General features: G+C 39.5%; 1 protein-coding gene and 3 pseudogenes across 1 annotated transcript; 1 reads left to right on the top strand and 3 right to left on the bottom strand.

The window, feature by feature from the left end:
• Positions 1–283: 283 nt before the first annotated feature.
• LOC148362475 (U4 spliceosomal RNA) lies at positions 284–441 on the bottom strand (annotated as a pseudogene).
• Positions 442–562: 121 nt separating this feature from the next.
• On the bottom strand, positions 563–708 carry LOC148362474 (U2 spliceosomal RNA; annotated as a pseudogene).
• Positions 709–3,777: 3,069 nt separating this feature from the next.
• Positions 3,778–20,857, bottom strand: chkb (choline kinase beta). The gene is made up of 10 exons (XM_088339899.1): positions 20,367–20,857; positions 17,805–18,027; positions 15,884–16,017; positions 15,283–15,387; positions 8,588–8,646; positions 8,255–8,342; positions 8,049–8,157; positions 6,510–6,610; positions 6,355–6,436; positions 3,778–5,453 (listed from the first exon to the last, which is right to left on the bottom strand). The coding sequence occupies exons 1-10, from the start codon at positions 20,783–20,785 to the stop codon at positions 5,397–5,399; spliced, it is 1,377 nt and encodes a 458-aa protein (XP_088196025.1). The 5' UTR covers positions 20,786–20,857; the 3' UTR covers positions 3,778–5,396.
• On the top strand, positions 4,317–4,479 carry LOC148362473 (U2 spliceosomal RNA; annotated as a pseudogene).
• Positions 20,858–21,463: the final 606 nt, after the last annotated feature.

Raw genomic sequence — 21,463 nt, 5'->3', positions numbered from 1 at the left:
CACATGGAGAGGATGGATGAGGAGCGAATGTTGAAGAGGATCTACAGAGCAGAAGTAATTGGAAGGAGACCAAGAGGAAGACTGGGATTGACGTGGATGGATGGTGTTATGAGTGCACTGCAGGAAAGAGGTCTAATTATAATGGAAGGTAGAGCTCTTGTTGGTGATAGTAAGGAGTGGAGACGTGTTGTGAAAGGACACCGTTTAGGGGTGCGCCCTTTAACGCCTGACAGTGCGAATAAAGCAGTAGATATTTGAAGGATTATTATTACAGTGAAAATTGTCTCCGTAGAGACCGTCAAAAATTGCCATTGCCGACTTTTTACAAGTCGTCAAGGCGGGGTATTGGGTAAAGTTTTCAACTAGCAATAATCACGCCTCGGTTTAGGGGGGGGGGGGGGGGTTTAGGGGTTTTAAGGGTTATTTAGCTTGTTCATAAATCATTATCCATTATCCGTTATCGGTCAGTTCATAATACGCTACAAAGCCTAGGAGCCGGGACACTTACTCTCAGCCAAAAGGCCAAGCTAAGGTCCTGGCCCTCAAGCCTTGCCGCGATCATTGCGAATGCACCGTTCCCGGAGGTACTGCAATACCGGGCCGTTGCGTGGAGTGGACAGAGCAAGCTCCTATGCCATCTCCGAGTTGCAAAAATCAAAGATCATTCAAAAGCAAAGATAAGGTCCTAGCTAAAGGCAAAGATAAGGTCCTAGCTTTACAGCCTTGGTTAAACCTCATGGGCTATGATACTGCCACTGCGCAAAGCTAATTAATTAAATAAACCAGAAACCACATCATCGTCCACCCAACCACCCACAAAGACGGTCTTTCCAACGGCACGTGAAACAAAGGTACTAAGACACCCCAATGGAAGGTTTAAATGCATCATCACTTGTTTCGTAACGCAACTCTTTTGCACATGTTTTCAAGGCTTCAAAACATACAAGAAAACTCGTCGACCGCAATGCATTATGGGATTTACTATTCGATAACCAACAAAACGTGGGTAGAGAAATACATCTAATAGTTAATAGTCAACATGACACTTTAATAATAATTAACAATCATTGTATGTCTCACGTGGGATGAATATAAACCATTGATGAATGTTTGATCGGTAAAGATCGGCAATTACTAGTGTGAGTTTGAAATTTTATTATGACATTCAAAGTTAGTCTCCGTAAAGGCCGTCAAAAATTGCCATAGTCGACTATAAGCACATTATTTTATGAAATGTCTATTTTAGTACGAAACAATACAGGTTAATTGAAAAAGCCTTAAACATGCAAAATATAGCACTCAAGCAACTTACGAACAAATTCAACTTACAATCTCGTTCGTAAGTAAGGCAGCGTGGAACAATGCCTTTTTGCTGAATAGCAAATACACAAATATTTGATTGCTAAATACGATTTTTATTGACAGTTAAACAGGGCTAATTGATTACCATCCATCCGTTTTATTATCTTCACCAAATGTGGCAATCCACTGCAAACCTATGAATTACTTTACCCTATTTTCATTTAAAATATATTTATAACTTTTTTTTAATTAGCATTTTAAATAGTGTATCAATTTTTGTTCAATCTATTTTTAAGTAAAATAGAGAAATTAATTATAATTAGCAAAACTTGTCAACACAAGATTTTTTTGCCCATTTTAAGAATTATTTTCTGTATTTTCAGTAATAATACAAGCAGAAAAATTATATCTTTTAAAATAAAAACATATTCACATATTTACGTCACATCCAACCTTGCAGATGTTTAACAGGAAATAGTATTTTTCATATAAGCACATTTGAGCAATGTCCAAAACCAACAATACGGGGAAAGCACAAATGAGCTAAAAAAAAAACAGACTCATGCACAAATTGCAAAAACAGGAAAAGGCCAAACAGGATGAAGCCCCTTATCGGGAAGCTAGTCGAGGCATTATGATGTAACTGAACAAAAACAATCCTTGACAAGCACAATGCTTGAACTGTCACTTAACAGAACAGTATGAAGAAACCACATAAGTGCTGAACACAGCCCCATATGCACTTGGGTCCTGCCTGCATTTTAAACCACTGTCACGCCATAAAATCTGGCAAAGACAGGAAGAGTGGGGTTTTGGGGTTTTTAAGGGTTATTGATCTATCTTCGTTATTCATTATCCATTATCCGTTATCGGTCAGTTCATAATACGCTACAAAGCCTAGGAGCCGGGACACTTACTCTCAGCCAAAAGGCCAAGCTAAGGTCCTAGCCCTAAAGCCTTGCTGCGATCATTGCGAATGCACCGTTCCCGGAGGTACTGCAATACCGGGCCGATGCGTGGAGTGGACAGAGTATTAAACATGTTTCACTAACAAATAACTTTTGAGTAAATATTTTATAGCTATATATTTACCAACATAAGGATAATTGGGGCAATTCAAAGTGTAGGGATTTTTTCTAGCTTCAATTTTGAAAATCTTTAGGAATCAAACAAATTATTCTTTACTGCAATCAGTAAACAAACTTGCCTCTAGATGTTGCGGGTGCTTCACCATAAATCTTTTTTTTCTCTGAAGGATGGTATAATTTCCTTCACTGATAAAGTAATAACGTAACATATTTTTTAAGTTCTTTGAGTTCTCATATGAATTACTAATCCCAAGAAAATTGATTCAATGAACCAGGCTGATTAAAATAGCACACAATATTTATTAAAACAGAGAATTAATGATAGGAAAAAAAGGGGATGGGAAAACACCTGAGATTATAGAAGTTTTCGTCCGCTGGTAGTTACTAGCACAAAATGAAAGTTGCCTGCTATAATGCTAGTCGATTTCGGGCGATTCCCTTGTACAGAGAAAGCGCTTATTCCCAAGAACCAGCAAACATGGTGTTAAATCTGAAACTGTCCTCTTACTTGTTGCGGATAGATTTGGTCTCGTGCTCTGTATGGTCTCAATGTGTGGCCCACGTGCTAAATTCAAGGCTGGCCCGCAAGGCCACTTGGCATGGCTGACATGCGATGCAGTAGATAAGGGGGCGAGCTATCGATCAGATTCTCTTTTTATGTGGACCAGACGCTTGACCAGATCATCCCTCTATGGGCGTGGTGTCAGATATCTGAGACCACCAGGATTGGATGATGGTAATTGAGGTTGCTAAACTTGTTAGAAAGCCAAAGAAGTGAGAAATTTGTGTAATGTTCTGTACTTGAGAATGTCCCTACAAAACGCATAATTACATAATTTGTTATCAGATTTCATTATGGTACATGATAATTTGCTACGTTCAGGAACTGTCCAAAAGGGGGCACCGTCGTTCAGTCCATTCCAAAGCGAGCTACCCGAAATAAAAAAAGGTAAGGTCAATTTTGTGCTGGGCTTATTTGCTCTATAAATGTTAAAGTCAAACAAGGCGAGTCAGACCTGCGTTTTTGGATTTATCGATACGCAGGACACATTCATTTTCCAATCCGCTTATCTACGCTATGGTCACAGGTGTGCTGGAGCCCCTCCCAGTTGACATTGGACAGTGGGGCTGTTTACCAGCGAATCACAGGGCACAGAGACTTACGACCATTCACACATACATCACACCAAAGGAAAATTGGGACCATGCATGTTTTTTGGAATCAAGGAGAAAACTCATACAGGCATAGGGAAAAAACGCAAACAACGCAGAAGGAGGTTGGTAGCTGGAACCAAACCCGTGACTTCTGCAGTGTGAGGCGGATGTGCTAACCTGTCAAACACCGTGCCGCCCTGTAGTTCAAATATAAAAAAATCGGACACCAAAATTGCAAAGATTCAAGTTTATTAAATTATAAGTACCAATAGAACCAACAGTAGTAATGCAAACAAATAAAAACAAAGAACAGTATCTGATATATGCATTTAAATAAATCGAATAGCAAAACATTGTTTAATCTCCAAAAGATGGATGGTAGCATTTTTTGGTTACAACTAACCATACACAAGATGCATGACAAACACTAGAAATATCTTTAAGCGACTCAGTGTAGTTTGCTATGCTTGAAAAAAAAATGATGCAAGACGTCTTTACTTGTGAGTCATCTTCTTATGATGTGAACATTCAAGTTTTGTCATTAATCTTAGCTAATTTAACCATGACATATTCTTTCCAATATGTAGTGTAGTACTGATCATTTTTGTACATATTGAACTTATACAACCAGTAGTTGAAAATCTTTAAAGTGGTATTAAGTAAAAGCAATATAATTGTAGCATTCTATGCTCATTTAAATAAAATAATGAAGTCACAAAGCTGACCGTGAGATTCTGATAGCGTCGGCATGTGTGGCTGCACAGCCTCCTTATTCTTTGCTATCTTTGGGTAGCAAGGCTTTGATGCTAGGTCCTTAGCTTGGCCTTTACCATGATCTTTGATTTTTGCAATCCGGAGATGGAATAAGAGCTTGCTCTGTCCACTCCACGCATCGGCCCGGTATTGCAGTACCTCCGGGAACGGTGCATTCGCAATGATCGCAGCAAGGCTTTAGGGCTAGGACCTTAGCTTGGCCTTTTGGCTGAGAGTAAGTGTCCCGGCTCCTAGGCTTTGTAGCGTATTATGAACTGACCGATAACGGATAATGAATAACGAAGATAGAACAATAACCCTTAAAAACCCCAAAACCCCAGATAATACAAACTAAAAACTAAAATAAATGCACTAGACTAAAATAAAATAGTCAGAAAAGTTGCCTTTCATTTGCAAAAAAATACTGTTTCTGATTGAAATTTATAACATTATACTTGTAAACATTTTTGGGAAGGGAGGTGGAGCCAAGATTAATATTGCTTCTTTATGGTTTGCAAATATATTTCTTGCCAAGATGCGTACCCCCTTGTAATTACACTTTGTTGTAATTTTCTGACCATTTCTTGAAAAGGGTCTCTATTAACACTTAATTATAAGTACACTAACTTTCTTTTTTCAAAAATGATAACGTTGCAAGGCATTTACTCGTTTTCACAGCATTTCTAAACATCCTGCTTCAAAGTGAGTTATCACCCTATTACTGAACACAATTCATTTCAAGTATGCTGTAGAGTGTAATAGGCATTTGCCTCTTCAACTTACGTGGACGGATCATAACTCATAAGAGCAAGAGAGGTAGTCAAAATAATAATGCAAGTGCCTTTTTAGCAATAAAAGGACAAAAAAAGTCATTTCAAAAAGTGGTCCGCGATAGAATAGTGCATCCTCCCCCCCAAAATTATAGATGGGTGGAGTAGGGGGGTAGCTCAAAATAAGAAAATGGATTTGTAGAACTTGCTTAGATTGCGGCTCGTATTGTTTTGATTTGAAATTTAGAAATCAGACTGTTCTTGACAGAAGCACGACATTCAGGAATCTTTTAAATGTATAGTTGTTTGGATTAACGCAAGGAGGGCTTCAGGAGAAGAGCTTCTTTTGCTTGAAGTAAGCATCAAAGCGGACATTGGCGTAGTCCTGCACAAAAATCATATAGGAAACATTTACTGCAGGTTGATTGCAACAGTCTTCCGTGTTAAATCATCAAATCTTCATAGATTGGCTACACTATACTGTCCTATAGGCATACATTTCAAATTCCTCGTGATGATCTCACATCATTTTACAGTGGAACCTCGGTTTTCGAACGCCTCTCAGTTCGAACAAATCGGTGTTCGACCAAAAATTTCGAGAAAATCTTGCTTCGCTGTTCGGTCAAAAAATCGGAGTTCGAACGCCGGTAATGCGCGAGTGCGATGCTGAGCGGCGTACAAGTGTAGATCGTGCCCCCACCCCTCATGACCAACTGTTATCACGTGCGCACTTGCTTCTTTTTGTTTTCGCTTTTAATATAGGTGTAGGTAGATAGTACGATGACTTTAATGACACTTTCATGAGTCACTTTAGAAAAGTGCTAAAAAGAAGGCAGAAGCAAGTGTCATTAGATTGGTATTTTAAGAGAAAAGAACATCCTTCCAAACAATAATTTTCCTTCCTCCTTCATCCCTCTCCCCACAGTCAACCTGCGTCTTCTGCTGAGCACCACAAAGGTAAGAAATACTATTAATAATTATTTTCTTTATCCTTTTTTTATTTTTACACGTTCATGTTGGCGTAATCTTTTGTACGGAAGATTACGATAACGCGAACGTACGATTAGCCTGGGTTAGCTTCATGTTTACGTTAAACATTCATGGTAAACATTCAGGGTGTTGGAACGGATTAAAACGATTTACATTACTTTTTATGAGAAAAACGATTTTGGTGATTGAACAAATCGGTTTTCGAACAGGGTTCTGAGTCGGATTATGGTCAAGAAACCGAGGTTCCACTGTATTTTCTTGTATTTTTACAAATGTATTGAAGCGTCCATGCTTACCATATAGCCAAACTCAATCTTGGAGAGTTTCGCTTGAATGATGGACCATAGGCCCCACAGGAAGTGTGATGCTAATGCATACCTGCAGAAAAGCAATGATGCAATGATTGTCATCCTGTTGTATTATACAGTACAATTATAATAGAGCTATTTACCTATTAGCTTCAATAAAAATGTCCTCCTCCATCTGCTTCTGGTCCACACTTGGATCACAGTATTCACTGTGTTCAGACAGATAACTGCGAATGAAATGAAGCTGTGTAGGGGGAAGATTTCAAAACAATTATCAAAATGTGTATTTTCTCTTGGATGCTTTCAATTACCGTATTTTACGCACCAAAAAGCTTTCATTTTTTCAAAAGCTGACCATGCGCCTTATAATATGGTGCGCCTTATAGTGAGTCGCAACAGGTCTTGCAACTACGGTAAGCAGACGATTTCCCCCTGTTGAATTAGTGCGCAGTGCATGCTGGGATATATATACTAGCGTTTCATTTCCTGACCAATGTGTCAATCATCATTTGAACCGGTTAATATTGGCTAGGTATTCAGAGGTAATGGAGGTGGGTCATTTCGGCAATTTGCCGAAAAACATGTATATCACAAGTTATGTTGATCTATGGTCTATAGCAGGGGTGTCAAACTCATTTTAACTGGGGGGGTCCACACGATAGAACAAACATTCTGTCGGGGGCCGGACTAGTAGATTAAAGAGAAAGAAAAAGAGATAAAGAAATAAGAGAAAGAGGGAGGGAAAAGGAGAGAGGGCGGGACAAAGAAGGAAAAAGAGAGAGGGAGAGAGCGTGAGAAACAAAAAGATAAAAAGTCATGAGAGGGGGAAAAGAAAGGGAGAGGAAGAAAGAAATCCAAAGAGAAATAGAAAGACAGAAGGAGAGAATAGAGAAAAGAAAGCCCGAAGGGTATGAAGAGAGAAAGAGAAGAGAGAAAAGGAAAAAAGGAAGTTAGAGCAAAATAGGTTAAAATACACAGAGAGAAAGAGACAAAGAGCAACAAAGGAAGAGAAAAAGAGACACAGAGTGAAAGAGAGAGACAGAGTGGGAGAAGAGGGGTGGAAAAGAAAGAGAGAGAAATACAAGTACAGTGTCTTTGTGAGAGGCACCTGGCTTTGGCAACATCAAGTGGACATATTTCAACCTGCAGCTTGTTTTTCTCTTGCGCTTCTCTGAGTGTTGTCTCGCGGGCCGGATTCAATCCCTTAACGGGCCTGATCTGGCCCGCGGGCCGCCTGTTTGACATTTGTGGTCTATAGAAAAATATTTTACTAGTCTCCATTTGTAAACGGGAATTATGGGCCTCAACAGACAGCTAGCAATAAGCAATGTCCATCAATGCAGACTCTTTTTGGCAGATTTTTTTGAAGTAAGTAAATGTTTGGGGGTGCGCCTTATAATCCAGTGCGCCTTATATGGCGGAAAATTTAGAACAAAAAGGTACCATATTTTCTAACAAATATAATTTTTGTCGTCACCTCCACATATAGTATGCAGTTTTGAGGCTTGTTAAGTTTCATTTTCAGGCCTCTGTGAGAAGAGCTACAATTGGCAAAACCAATCTTTAAAACAGAATGAGGAATTAGTGTAACTGATACCCTCATATGTGCCAAAAATGGCACCTTAATGGCAATAAGCGATGCTTTGTGTACACAATTAACCAAAGACAAAATATCTACCAACCTGTTGTTCTTTGCTTGGATAATCCTCAGGTGTGGCTTTGTAGAAAGGCCACTGGTCGTAGGTGTAGTCGTACATCCACTCGCAGAAATGGTTCCCGAAATCAAAACCCCTAAATTATATTTAATGTAATTAATTTAAGAAATAAAACATTAAAAAAAGACACTTGTCTGTACATACACAACACTTTATTTCAAAAGTAACTTCACCTGTAGTTGTAACTGCTGTACTCAAAGTCGATGAGCATCAGTCGGTCTGTTCTGGTTTGGTCCCCTTTGTGCAGCATTAGAACATTACCTGCACAGACCAAATAAGTGGCAAAAATGTCCTTACTTTGTAATTTATGTGATACAGAAACACTTGTTTTTGAAAAACAAAACAAAAAGAACAGAAGACAATAACTATTTTTAAAAGTAAGGAATTGCACATGGTCATTTTCCACCACTAAGAGATACATGACCATACTGAATATTGATGAAATAAACTGTTTGCACCCAGAAGTTCACATTAGTGGAGAGAGTGTTTCAGAATGTATTGCTTACCTTCTTGGACATCATTATGGCAGAAGACCACGGGCGATGGTGTGGCTGCTAGTAAGTTACTATGTGGGGGGTAAAAAAGCAGAACAAATGTGTGTCAAATATGTTAGATATTTTTGTCAGATGTAACCATCAACGAATAGTAATATTCTAACCTTTTAAATGAAATTAGTTCCAATACCCATCCTATTCATTCTTATTACCCAACACAAAACACACTTTTCCCCCCATCAGAAATATACATTTGTTTTGTGACACTTCTTTTTCTTGGCATTTAGGGGCACACATGGGAGTTCCCAGTTTATTTGGAGTGTCTATCGTCAACTATTTTTCTATTTTTAATACATTTACTCGTGTATTAGTTACCTACACTTACTCATGTTCAGTTATACCATAATGACTAAAAAAATTGCACCAAAAGAGGCCTTATCCTGTTTGGCTTTTTCCTGTTTCTGCAAGATGCGCAAGAGACGGTTTAAAATTAGGGATGGTACTGACCACGCTGTGTTCAGAACTTTTGTGGTTTCCTCTTATTCTCTGTTTGGAGACACTGCTTAAATGTGCTTCAATGAAAAATACTAATTTCCGTTAAACATCTTCGAGGCTAGCCATGATGTCTGTTAAAATATGTCAATGTGATGCAAAAGTTGTTAGTAAAATGTCTGAAGTGCTGCAAAGCAAATGAGAGTGTGCATGTGTGCGATGCCTCTACTCCCGCATACCAAAAGTTAAGCTATAAGATCTGTTGACAGACTATAAAGATAAATAACGTTAAATATAACTTACTTCTGGAAGAGTTAGGGGGCTTCCTCCTCCGAGGTAAAAGGTGGACGAAAAAAATGATCCAACCATTTTCTCAACCGCATCAAGCTTTCTTATTCCACTTTCATTTCAAAAGAAACTGCTCACCTCTTCTTTACACCGAGCATATTGAATGAATGCACGAGATATTAAACAATCAAAATGTCAAAGTTATTATAGTGCAAGAGATACAGTGCAGTGTGTATACACACGAACTAGGAAGTCGAAGCCAGATTTCTTCTTCGAGGTGGATGCTAAGTGACCTCTCATGGCAGAAAGAAGGACCACAGTACTGTCCTCTACTCGGATAAAGGTGCACACAATACAAAATCCAACTTACAGCAATGTCCAGATATTTTTCGACATCCCAAAAACATTTTTTCGTATCTACCGTTTTTTTGTAAGACGAATGTTTGCAAGTAGGCGAGCGTCTGTACTACAATAAAATAAAGTCCAAGGAAATGTTCAGTAAAAAGAAATACACAACGATTCCTGGTGTATAAACAATAACGAATCAAGATCATGCCAGGGGCCAAAGCAAACCATCTGAGGCCGGGTGTGGCCCACGGGCCTCGACTTAGACATAAGTGCACTAGTGTGTCAATTCCCTAAAACAAAGTATGTGAATATAGAAGTTGGGACAGTGTAAAATTGACAAAACTTCATTTTTAATTTTAACAAATAATCTGCTCATGATTGTTCTAATCAATCAGGAAAAATTAAGCGTTTTGGTGAAAGAAAAAACGAAAATCTACAAGAAGGTGTAAAGCACATTTATGAAAAAAAAAATCATTAAGAAAATTGGCAATAAAAATAGACAAAACCGGAATAGTATTGACACTCCACTTTTTGCTCAAACATCATCCAGAATTATGAATTTAGACAAGTACTATTATAAAACACAACCTTCTTTTAGCTTACATTGTGTATTCAATGCTTCTTACTGACAGACCCAGAAGTAGAAGTCTTAATAATAATAATAATAATAATTTCCTTGTATTGTCATTCTGTGTAACAATGTACACAGAACGAAATGTCGATTGCACCTGACCCGTTGTAGCGAGCCGATGCAGCCGCAGCCAACAGAGAGCGCCGCCGACCACTTTTGACACAAGAGAATCCAACATGGCGGCGCATGGATACATGCTTGCGGCTCGTCCAGCTAATCTTCTATTTATTGCCGTTCTCTTGTCTTTTTTGCTTTCACTTTTGGACACATGTGTGGCCAAAAACACTTACAGTAGGGACGAACTTATTCGGTTGGGTGGGCGTCTAAATTTCGACTTTTCGGGCACTTTTTATAACGCCTATGATATACCGAGCGAACTTCAAAGAGACCCGGCATCCTTGTGGACAGCTATTCCTCTTAATAAACGACGGCGGCGGCCCCGTAAAGAAAGAAAACAGAAACGTGGTTGCCGTGCAGGTAGATGTGTGAAGCGTGTGAAGTCCAAGCAGCAAGATGGACGCGAGGATGGACGCGAGGATGTAACTAATTCCACCATTCATTCCTCGCCGGACAACCGACGCTTTAAACTCAGCGCTCACGAACGGCCACAACGCCGGGAGCTTTTGAAGATCTCGACAAAGACTACAAAGAGTTCAGCTAAGTCAAATGATTCAGCAAAACTGAAATTTGGTCTGTTAAATATTAGATCGCTTGCTCCAAAAGCTTTACTTGTTGATAACATTATTCGTGATTATAAACTTAACTGTATGGGTCTTTGTGAAACGTGGTTACGCCCGGATGAGCACTTAGCGCTAAATTATGCCTCTCCCCCAGACTACGAGAGTAGTCATATAGCACGCACGCTGAAAAGAGGTGGTGGTGTTGCGCTAATCTCTGAAAAATCGCTCAAATTTAATACACGTACCTCTAATAATTACAAAACGTTTGAGGCTCTTGTGATGCGGTCCCCTCAATTGTCAATTGATGTAATAACTATCTATCGTGCACCTGGGCCATACACAACTTTCTTAGACGAATTTGCTGAACTTTTGTCTGAACTAGTAACCTATGCAGACAAAATTATAATTATGGGAGACTTTAACATTCATATGAACTCCCCACACAGTTCACTTACTATTGCGTTTAGTTCTCTAATTGATGCATTTGGTTTTACTCAACTGGTTGACTTGCCAACCCATAAAAATGGGAACACGCTAGACTTGATTCTGACTCGAGGAGTTTTAACCTCAAACATTATGGTGCTACCGTGTACTACTGTTATCTCTGATCATTATTTAGTGACATTTGAGGTGCTAACTAAATGTAGAGTTAATAAAGATGAGGGATTTAGCGGACGCAATATAAGCACTGGCACAGTTTCTGAGCTCTTTGAACTCCTTCCTGGAGCAGTTGCGTCCTTTCCTAAATACAATGGCTCGATTGACTCACTCATGAATGAGTTCAATACCACCCTGACTAGTGTGCTGGATTCAATAGCGCCCATAAAACTAAAATCACGTCCTAAAAGACGCACACCTTGGTTTACTGATGAAACTAGAACCCTTAAAAAAGAATGCAGGAAATGGGAGAGAAAATGGCGCGCTACCAAGCTTGAGGTTTTCCATCAAACCTGGTGTGACAGCTTGTTAAAGTATAAAGCGGCCCTTGCCTCTGCAAAATCGGCCTACCTTTCGAAGGTGATTGCGTCTCAAAAGAACAACCCCAAAGCCCTTTTTGACACTGTAGCATCGCTTACAAGGCAACAGCCTATCGCAGACAGTTCGACACACTCTGCTCAGGAGTTAATGGTCTTCTTCACTAAGAAGATTCAATGCATACAGGAAGAAATTGCAAAAGATATTGTTAGTACCACACGTATTAAAGGACTGAAATTTACAGATGCACGACAGGGTGGCTGCCCTGGGAAAATGGCCGGTTTTAGTGAACTGTCACTTGATGATCTCAAACAAGTGGTGAATGCGGCCAAACCGACAACTTGCCAGTTCGACCCGCTCCCAGGTTCACTTATTAAAAGTCTTTTTAGCGTCCTTGGGCCTTCAGTTCTAAATATTATAAATACATCACTCTCCTCAGGTGTAGTTCCAGCAGCTTTTAAGTCCGCCGTTATTAAACCCACACTGAAACGACCCAACCTTGATCCAGAAATATTAAGTAATTACAGACCTGTGTCAAACCTACCTTTCCTCTCTAAAGTACTCGAAAGAGTAGTGGCACAGCAGCTGAATGCTTTCATATCCGAGAATAACCTTTTTGAATCCATGCAATCAGGATTCAGGGCTAACCACTCTACTGAGACAGCTCTGATCAAGGTAACAAATGATCTCCTAATGTCAATGGATTCTGGCGCTTCATCACTTTTGCTGCTGCTGGATCTTAGTGCTGCTTTTGACACAGTGCGCCACAATATCCTACTAGAACGGTTGGAAAAATGGATTGGTCTCTCAGGAGCTGTCCTCTCGTGGTTCAAATCCTACCTCTCAGATAGGACGCACTGTGTTAAATATGGTGAAACGACATCTGAGCCCTTTAATGTTACCTGCGGTGTTCCGCAGGGTTCAGTGCTCGGCCCCCTACTTTTCAACATTTACATGCTTCCATTAGGTGATATTATTCGCAAGTACAATATCAGCTTCCATTGCTATGCAGACGACACTCAACTATATCTTCCGTTGGAGGAATCTTCCACACTAAACTGTGGAAATTTGGAGGCCTGTCTCACTGAGATAAAAGAGTGGATGTCACTCAATTTCTTGCGTCTTAACTCTGAAAAGACTGAAATGTTAGTCATTGGTCCTTCTAAATGCCGGGATTTATTCTCAAAAACTGCTGTGAACATTGACAAATGTCACATCACACAGAGTGACTCAGTTAAAAATTTAGGTGTCATATTTGACCCTGATCTATCCTTTGAGATGCATGTAAAGCAAATTACTAGAACTGCCTTCTTCCATCTTCGCAACATTGCTAAAATCCGTTCAATACTGTCTCAGTCTGATGCGGAAACAATAATTCATGCATTTGTTACCTCCCGTCTCGATTACTGCAATGCACTACTCTCCGGTCTCCCGAAGTCCAGAATCAAGTCTCTTCAGCTAGTACAAAATGCCGCAGCGAGGCTCTTAACCAGGACAAAAAAGTACGATCACATAACACCGATTTTGGCTAACCTGCATTGGCTCCCAGTTAGCCAAAGATGTGACTTCAAAGTTCTCTTAGTATTGTACAAAATCATACATGGACTTGCTCCCTCTTATCTTTCAGATCTGATCTGCCACTATGTCCCGGTCCGAAGCCTACGATCTGAGAGTGCTGGTCTTCTGATGATCCCGAGAGCAAAAAAGTCTTCTGCTGGTTCGAGAGCGTTCTCCATCCGGGCACCGGTGCTGTGGAATGCTCTTCCCCCTGAGATTCGATCTGCAACCTCAGTGGAAATGTTTAAATCTAAACTTAAAACTCACTTCTACTCCATTGCATATGAATAACCTACTCCTCTTGTCGGTTGAAAATAGTTTGTGTAATATAGTGTAACAATCTGTGAAGCCCTTTGAGACTCTTCGTGATACAGGGCTATACAAATAAAAATGACTTGACTTGACTTGACTTGACTTTTTAAGTCTTAAATGTCTCTTAGTGAGTCCGTGTGCCATTTGAGACCTGATTTTCATTGGCTGATTCTTACCATGGATAAACACGCAACTTTAAATGAGGCATGCAGTTGGTTGGCATGCTTTTCTTGGAATGCAAGACGAGCAAGTTGACTTTGCCGTTTTCGTCTTCACAATTCTGCATGGATGTGCACGCGTGTGTTTGCGTATTACCATAAGGACTCCTTGTGAATTATATGACATATATGATATAACACTTAATCGACATGCAATACAGCATAATCGGCATCTTTGTGTTTGATAAGGGACACACGTGCTAAGTGTGCCAACAGGATCATGTACTCCAAGGCACTAGGACAAAGGTCAGCTGCAGTTTCTGATGAAATATAATGATGTAATTGTTTCCCCCTTATCTGTGTCAGATAAAAAGTGTTATGAGCACTCTACGATCATTACAATATTGACAATTAGATCAATAATCAAGTACTATAATTATATAAGGGTTTGCACATTATCTCCTTTAGACAGAACACTTTCATGAGCAATAAAATATTGACATTGAAAGAATTAGTGTGGCTTAATCGGCTCAAGTGTGAGACAGGCTGCTTATTATAAAATTCCCAGTGCAACAACAAACCATCGATGACATTTTATTGGATGTAATTAAATTTACATCTCCAAAGCAGCTTTTAATAGAATATTGTGGTTTGAGTTGGAGTAATTGACGAAACGGTTTTTAATTTTGTTTACTGTTTCTAAGGCAATATTCAAATGGACGCAGGGTAGCTCAGTAGCCTAGATGGTAAGGCGCCCGCTTTGAGACTGGGAGGTCGGTGGTTCGCGCCCCGGCCGAGTCATTCCTAAGACTTAAAAAGTGGTCGGCGGCGCCCTCTGTTGGCTGCGGCTGCATCGGCTCGCTACAACGGGTCAGGTGCCATCGACATTTCGTTCTGTGTACATTGTTACACAGAATGACAATACAAGGAAATTATTATTATTATTATTATTGGATGACTAGATGTAGTTCAACCGAAAACAGGAGAAAAACACTTCTTTGACTTTGGTGAGGTACCCCGGCTGGAATTGCAGTAAATTCATTCATATCAAAAAAAAGTTGGAAGTAATTTATTTTTGCCATCCAAATATTTATTCATTTGTACTCTGGGTCTTTATTTTACTTTTAAGTTGAATTGGATAACAAAACATTCACTATTTTAGTCAATTACAACTTACTCGATACATTTTCTTTATTTCATAATTCTAGGAAATTATCTTATACAGGTACGTAGTTTTGTCATTGAAAGGCAGAAAGGTCCACTTACCGAAGCTTTTGGAGCTCTTTTGGAAGGTTGAGCTTCATCAGCTTCTTGTACTTCTTGATATGCGTATCTCGTGTGAAAGTCAACGTCATCACTTGATCCATGTATCTAATGGAAGCAGTGTGACATAATTATTGAAGCACGGGTAACATGACAATGTTACGTTCACACCTAAAGCAAAGAGGGTATTTCAAGCAATACATTTATTCCTCCAAATTCCAATAGTTAAAATAATTAATTTTGAGTGTCGCAACAAAGCATCCGCATTTCCCATGACATGCGCCTGAAATGAGTGCAGTTAATGTGAGTGTAAAGTGTGTTTTGTAAAAGAAGAAATTCATCTATGCATGTCTCTTATTCGTGAAAGGATTTCAATCCGCATCCAATTTCCAAAATTAACATTAAATCCTATAACTTTAGCTATAAGCAAGAGCATAGCGTCTGACACTTGATTGTAATGTTGTAACTCTTATTTTACAGTCAGAAGAGTTTTGCTGTAAAAATATACAATTTAATGGTACAAAACTACTAGGCGGTGAAAAGCCAGCGAACGTTTCCTTTGCTCAGTGTCAATGAAGCAAAAAAGAGCAAGTTTTAGACTTACTTATTAATGGTCCCAAACAGCCAAGTGGGTTCTTTGTTAAAGGGCATAACCATTTTGTGGAAACGGGCCAACTTTGTGGCAATCTCAGCAGAGATGTCAGCATCTGACAGCTGGTCCGTTCGCATGCGGGTGTTCTGCAATTTGAAAAGACAACAATAAGAAACATCCAAAGTATTCTCGGTGGTGTCTGGAGCCTCTTGTGCAGACAAAACCTACCTTTTAAAATCACAGTAAATGAAACTTATGGCTTCAAACGTTTAAGATTTTAGCATCAGTTTTATTATCCCTTTTATTGGTTGAAAATGTTTGTACAATAATATGGCCCCTAACGTCTAAACACTATAATCCATAATCTGATGAATATTGCGTTACTGGAATAATAACTAAATAGAAAAAAAATAATCAATTCTAAATGACCCTTTAGACAGCATTTCTGCTACTTAATGTCAAGTTAAGATGACTTTGGACTTGCTCAACGCTCAGGTATTGATCATGGATCATGAGTTTTCTGAAACTGAGTCATGATTGATCATGAGTGGAGGCGGGGAAAAGTGATGTAATTTTCAGCCTACAGCATAAGGCAAATAGGCTATCCATGAAGAAAACTCAAAACAAAACAGGTAGGTAAGTAACAGAGTACAATTACTCAGTTGCATTTTCTTGAGTAAGTTTTGGGAAATTTTGTACATCGAGGAGTATTTTAAAATCCCTATACTTTTACTTGACTAAATTTGTGAATAAAAAAACAGTAATCCCCTCCACGTAAGTATGCGTCTGTCTCTGCTAAGGCACATTTATTTTGACGGAGACCTCTTGTAGGGGCTACCATATTTAACCAATAAAACGTAGCAGCCTTGTCACATGACCATAACCAACTTCAGCGTGGGGGAAAGTTGTTTACGGATAAAACAGATTAAGAATGTCGCTTAGCAATACTGACTATGAAAAGACAGAAGAGGGGGAGCACCCTGGCCTCACATCAAAAGCATGTTCCCCTTAAAAAGGGTGCCAAACACCAGCTACAATTTGCAATGTCTGTTCAGTATTGGGGCTTTAAATGTGCTACTTGGTGCTACATGTGCTTAGTTTATCCGTTTGATTGATATTATTTTTAATTTATTGTTTATTAAAGCACTTAAATTGATGTTGATTATTTTAATCTACTTTTAAATCAATTTATTTTTTGTTGATTGGGGTGGACTTTGATAATGTGATGATTTGATTGGTTGTTTAAAAAAAAAAATCAATGAATACGACGTAGTTACAGTACTTGAGTAATTTTTTCACCAAGTACTATTTTACTTTTACTCAGGTAAGTATTTGGATGACTACAATTACTTGAGTAATGTAATTCTGAAGTAAGAGTACTTTTACTTGAGTAAAATTTTGGTCTACTCTACCCACCTCTGGGTGAATTACCGTTTATTCCACAGAAGCAATATGCCATTTTAGATGAGTACATTTTCCCCTTTTAAAATAATTTGCCTGACATAGTGAGTGACAAGCGAGTCACCAGATGAAAAACAAGTTGGTTGTTTTAAGCCAGTTTTACTGTCTGCCTATTGACTTGGTTACCTTTACCAAATCTGCTTGTACAATTGCGGCCTGGCAACTTATGTAATTGGTATGCTTTTTAAGTGTTTGATTCTTATAACTGTTGAAGGTGCACCACAAAAAATATGAATAAATGAAAAATATATTTGAGCATTAAAATAACTGCCAAGCTGTGATTAGGTACGTTCATGTTATGTCTGCTAGCCAATGCCGAATTTGACTGCATAAATATAGACCAAATCAAGAAAATGTCATTTACCAAAAAGATTAAAACATAATGATGTGAAATAAAGTGAATGCACAGTTTGGAAAATGAAACTTGTTGAATTTCCTACACAAAATTTAAGATATAGTCAACGTGTCTTACCGGAAGATATTGCTCCAAGCGTCCTTCTGGGAAGATGCCGTAGAGTTTGGGTCCTAAAGTACGCTCCGCGAGGATGGCGAACATGACACTTTCCAACACCAGTGAGTCCACGCCTTGGAGGATGGCACCATAGACTCTGAGTAGCACTTGACGAGGCTCTCCGCCCACACTTTCCACGTGGTCAGGCAGGCTGCACAAGTACAGCAGATTACTCAGCCCGCCACTGGAAAAGAACAACACATCCCACAACATTAATTTATGACTATCCCTAACATCAGACTTGCAGCAAACGGGGGCTAATCGAAGCCTGTGTCGAACAGATCAAGGATCTGAGCAACCGATTTCATTAGATATGAAAATTGAAGATTTGAATTTCAATTTTGTTCAATCCCAATACATCGGGAAGATAACATATAAACAGACCTTGATGGTTAGTTAATATATTGTTAAATAGCTAGCGTGTACTGATAACAGTTATCTTATCAATGGCCTCCTATAAAGATATAGCTACCAACTTTGGCAACCGATATTACTATAAACCTCCCTCCCAGATATTGTTTTACAATCCGGACCCTGAAATCAAAGAAATTGCCATTAAAGCCCCTGTGTGTAAAATATGACCAATATACAGCACTGTCTTGTCTAATACTAACGAAAAGCAGTGCCAAGAGCACAGCATAGCAGCAAGATGCCAGACAAACATGGCGGCAACTTCTAGGTAGGGATTCAACTTTTCAGCGATATATCATAAAAATTAACATAGGTAAGATAGTTCATGTATTTTTGCTTAGTATTTAAATCAATGTTTTTTTTACTGAATGAAAGTTTTTTTTTAATATTACACACTGTCCCTTTAAAGAAAGATTAGGGAAAATTATATTCTAGGGTTAAAGGTTGTTTCCAAAATTAACAGTCATTTTGTGAATAAGAAAGGGAATGTTAGGTACAACTGGTATCGCCATCTAGTATTAGTATCGATGACTATCCAAGATTTGTGTATCATATCGGTATCGGTCAGGGGAAAAAAAACACAATATGGACATCCCTAACAATAGTCAGAGATGGAAAATTAGAAAATCTGATTGCTGACCTGGGCAGCACGGCAGCTCAGTGGTTAGCGCGTGTGCGGCACAGTTCTGAGGTCATGAGAGTTTGCATGTTCTTCCCGTGCTTGTGTCGGTTTCCTCCGGGCACTCCGGTTCCCTCCCACATTCCAAAAACATGTATGTCAGGTTAATTGGCCGGTCCAAATTGTCCCCTGTGAATTAGAGAGTGAGTTGTCTGTGTGCCCTGTGACTGGCTGGCAACCAGTTCAGGGTGTCCCCAGCCCACTGCCCGAGGATGGCTAGGATGGGCTCCAGAACCCCGCCACCCTACTGAGGATAAGCGGTGCAGATAATGGATGGATATGGTTAAAAGCCTACTTTAAGTAATTATGACTTTTTTTAAAATTTTATTTTATTTTCTTTGTCCACAAAATATTGCATGTGCATTGGTTATTTTCCATGCTTACTAGCCTGAATGTGGACATTGGGCAGAATCAGCACCTAAAATGAGAGATACAACTAGTAGATGTACATCTTCCAAAGTTGGTGAGTATCTTAAGAAATAGACCAAGAAGTACAACGGCATAATCAAGTCATGAAAATGACAAGAAGTGAGACAATATTTGACATAGAGGAATCAAAACCATGCTTCTCTATAATAGGAAAAGTAAGAGTTTTCTTTTCTCAGTGCTGTTCTACAGTAGGGATCTTTACACATATTTAATAAATCCTCAAAGGAAGAATTTATCCGAATGTTTGGGGAGGGAGCAGCACGGCGACGCAATTCTGAGGTCATGAAATCGAACCTCCAGTGTGGAGTTTACATGTTCTCCCTTTGCTTGCGAGGGTTTCCTCCGGGCACTCCGGTTTCCTCGCACATTCCAAAAAACATACATGTTAGGTTAATTGGACGGTCGAAATTGTCCATATGTGTGAATGAGCGAGCGAATTGTCTGTCCCCGTGTGCCCTGCGACTGGCCGGCAACCAGTTCAGGGTGTCCCCTGCCCATTGCCCGAAGATAGCTGGGTTGGGCTCCAGCACCCCCGCGACACTTCTGAGGATAAGCTGTGCAGATAATGGATGGATGGATGTTTGGGGAGGAAATATTTAGCTTTTTTATTAAATTAGATTACGGGAAAAAACCGTGTACGATTTTTTTGTATTTTGTAGGGGAAAATACGACACTTTGTACGGGCATGGAGCCGTGAAGGTTGACAGACAGGTATGTAGATCAAGCATGTATTTGGTTATTAAAATCTACTTCTAATACACAAATAGTCTGTTGAATAAGTTTGTCTTGCTGTGAGTAAATGGGTGCTTCGTGTTTGGATTTTTTTTCGCTTAATACGGGGAGTCATCAGCTGAGGTTGACAGGTATGTTAATATAATCGAAAAGAAAAAATAATGTACTTTAAATGGTAAATTGTATTAGTAATATTGAACTATTATTGTGATTAATAAACAAAAAATGCTTTAGAAGGCACAAAACAAGAACTGGTGCGACTCGGTAGTGACCTGACGATGCCGATTTGAAAGTCCACGATTCGGATGGACTTCCACGCTCCGGACAGGAAATCTCGGCACCACGCGAACGCCCTTTCCTTGGTGTCCCGGTCCACTTCTTCGGTCCTGCCGCCCTTGAAGGACTCTGCCTCGGAGTCGTCGTCGCCGTTGCCACTCAAAAGGGGACTCGGGGTTCTCGAGGTCCTCTCGTGGGCTAGGATAAGCAAATCGTAACTGGTCGGCTTTTTCTCGCCCAACAGGAACGGGTCGCCGCTTGCGTTGCACTGGGGCTCCATCGTGAGTTTCCGGATTGAGAGTCGGGGAAAACAAGGGCGGACGAAAGGTCGGGGAGAGGGACAAAAGATTGGAGACGGACTAAACACACCGGCAATGGCCGCTAACCGAATACACGAGTATCTAGTTAATCGCATGGGTTAAAGTATCATACTTATCGTCACCCACTGTTACCACGACGCCCCCTTAGGCAAGCAGTAAGTGATGAGTCGGTCGCGAACGTAACGGCTTTATGAGCCAGCTCTAGGAAGTGATCAACGGGAGCCGGTTCCCTTCGAGACGCCATTTTCCCCCTTGTGATTGGTCATTGGTAGATATGCAATTTTTAAGGGGATTCCATGTTGTTGACTATATATTTTTTTGTTTAAATGACGAGAAAAATGACCAAAATACGACCAAAACCCCAAATTGTCCATTAAACTGAACGTTGAACAGAAAACAAGCAAAGTACAACAAGAAATGATAAAAAAATGACAACCGCCCCCCAAAAAATATCAATAAAAATTAATGACAAGAAGCGGACACAAAAACAAATGAAAATTAAACAATACAAAAAAATAAAAATAAAGATTGTCCAAAAAGGAACAAAAATTGACCAAAAAACCCCCAAATGTTGACAAACCCAATACTACAACAAGTGACCCAAAGAAAACTGTAAATTGTCAATAAAACAGAACATTGACCAGAAAACAACCAAAGTACAAAGAGAAATGATAAAAAAAAAAGGACAACCAAAAGAAAATCTACAAAAAAATGACCAGGATACTACAAAGATCTAACAGGAAACTGACAAAAAACAGGTAAAGAACGAACAG

This window comes from Urocampus carinirostris, chromosome 7, assembly GCF_059441175.1.
Source record: "Urocampus carinirostris isolate Australia breed hairy pipefish chromosome 7, RoL_Ucar_1.0, whole genome shotgun sequence".
In the NCBI taxonomy this organism is placed as follows: domain Eukaryota; kingdom Metazoa; phylum Chordata; class Actinopteri; order Syngnathiformes; family Syngnathidae; genus Urocampus; species Urocampus carinirostris.
The sequence above is the reverse complement of the archived record's forward strand: the minus strand, read 5'-3'. Positions and strand labels throughout refer to the sequence as shown.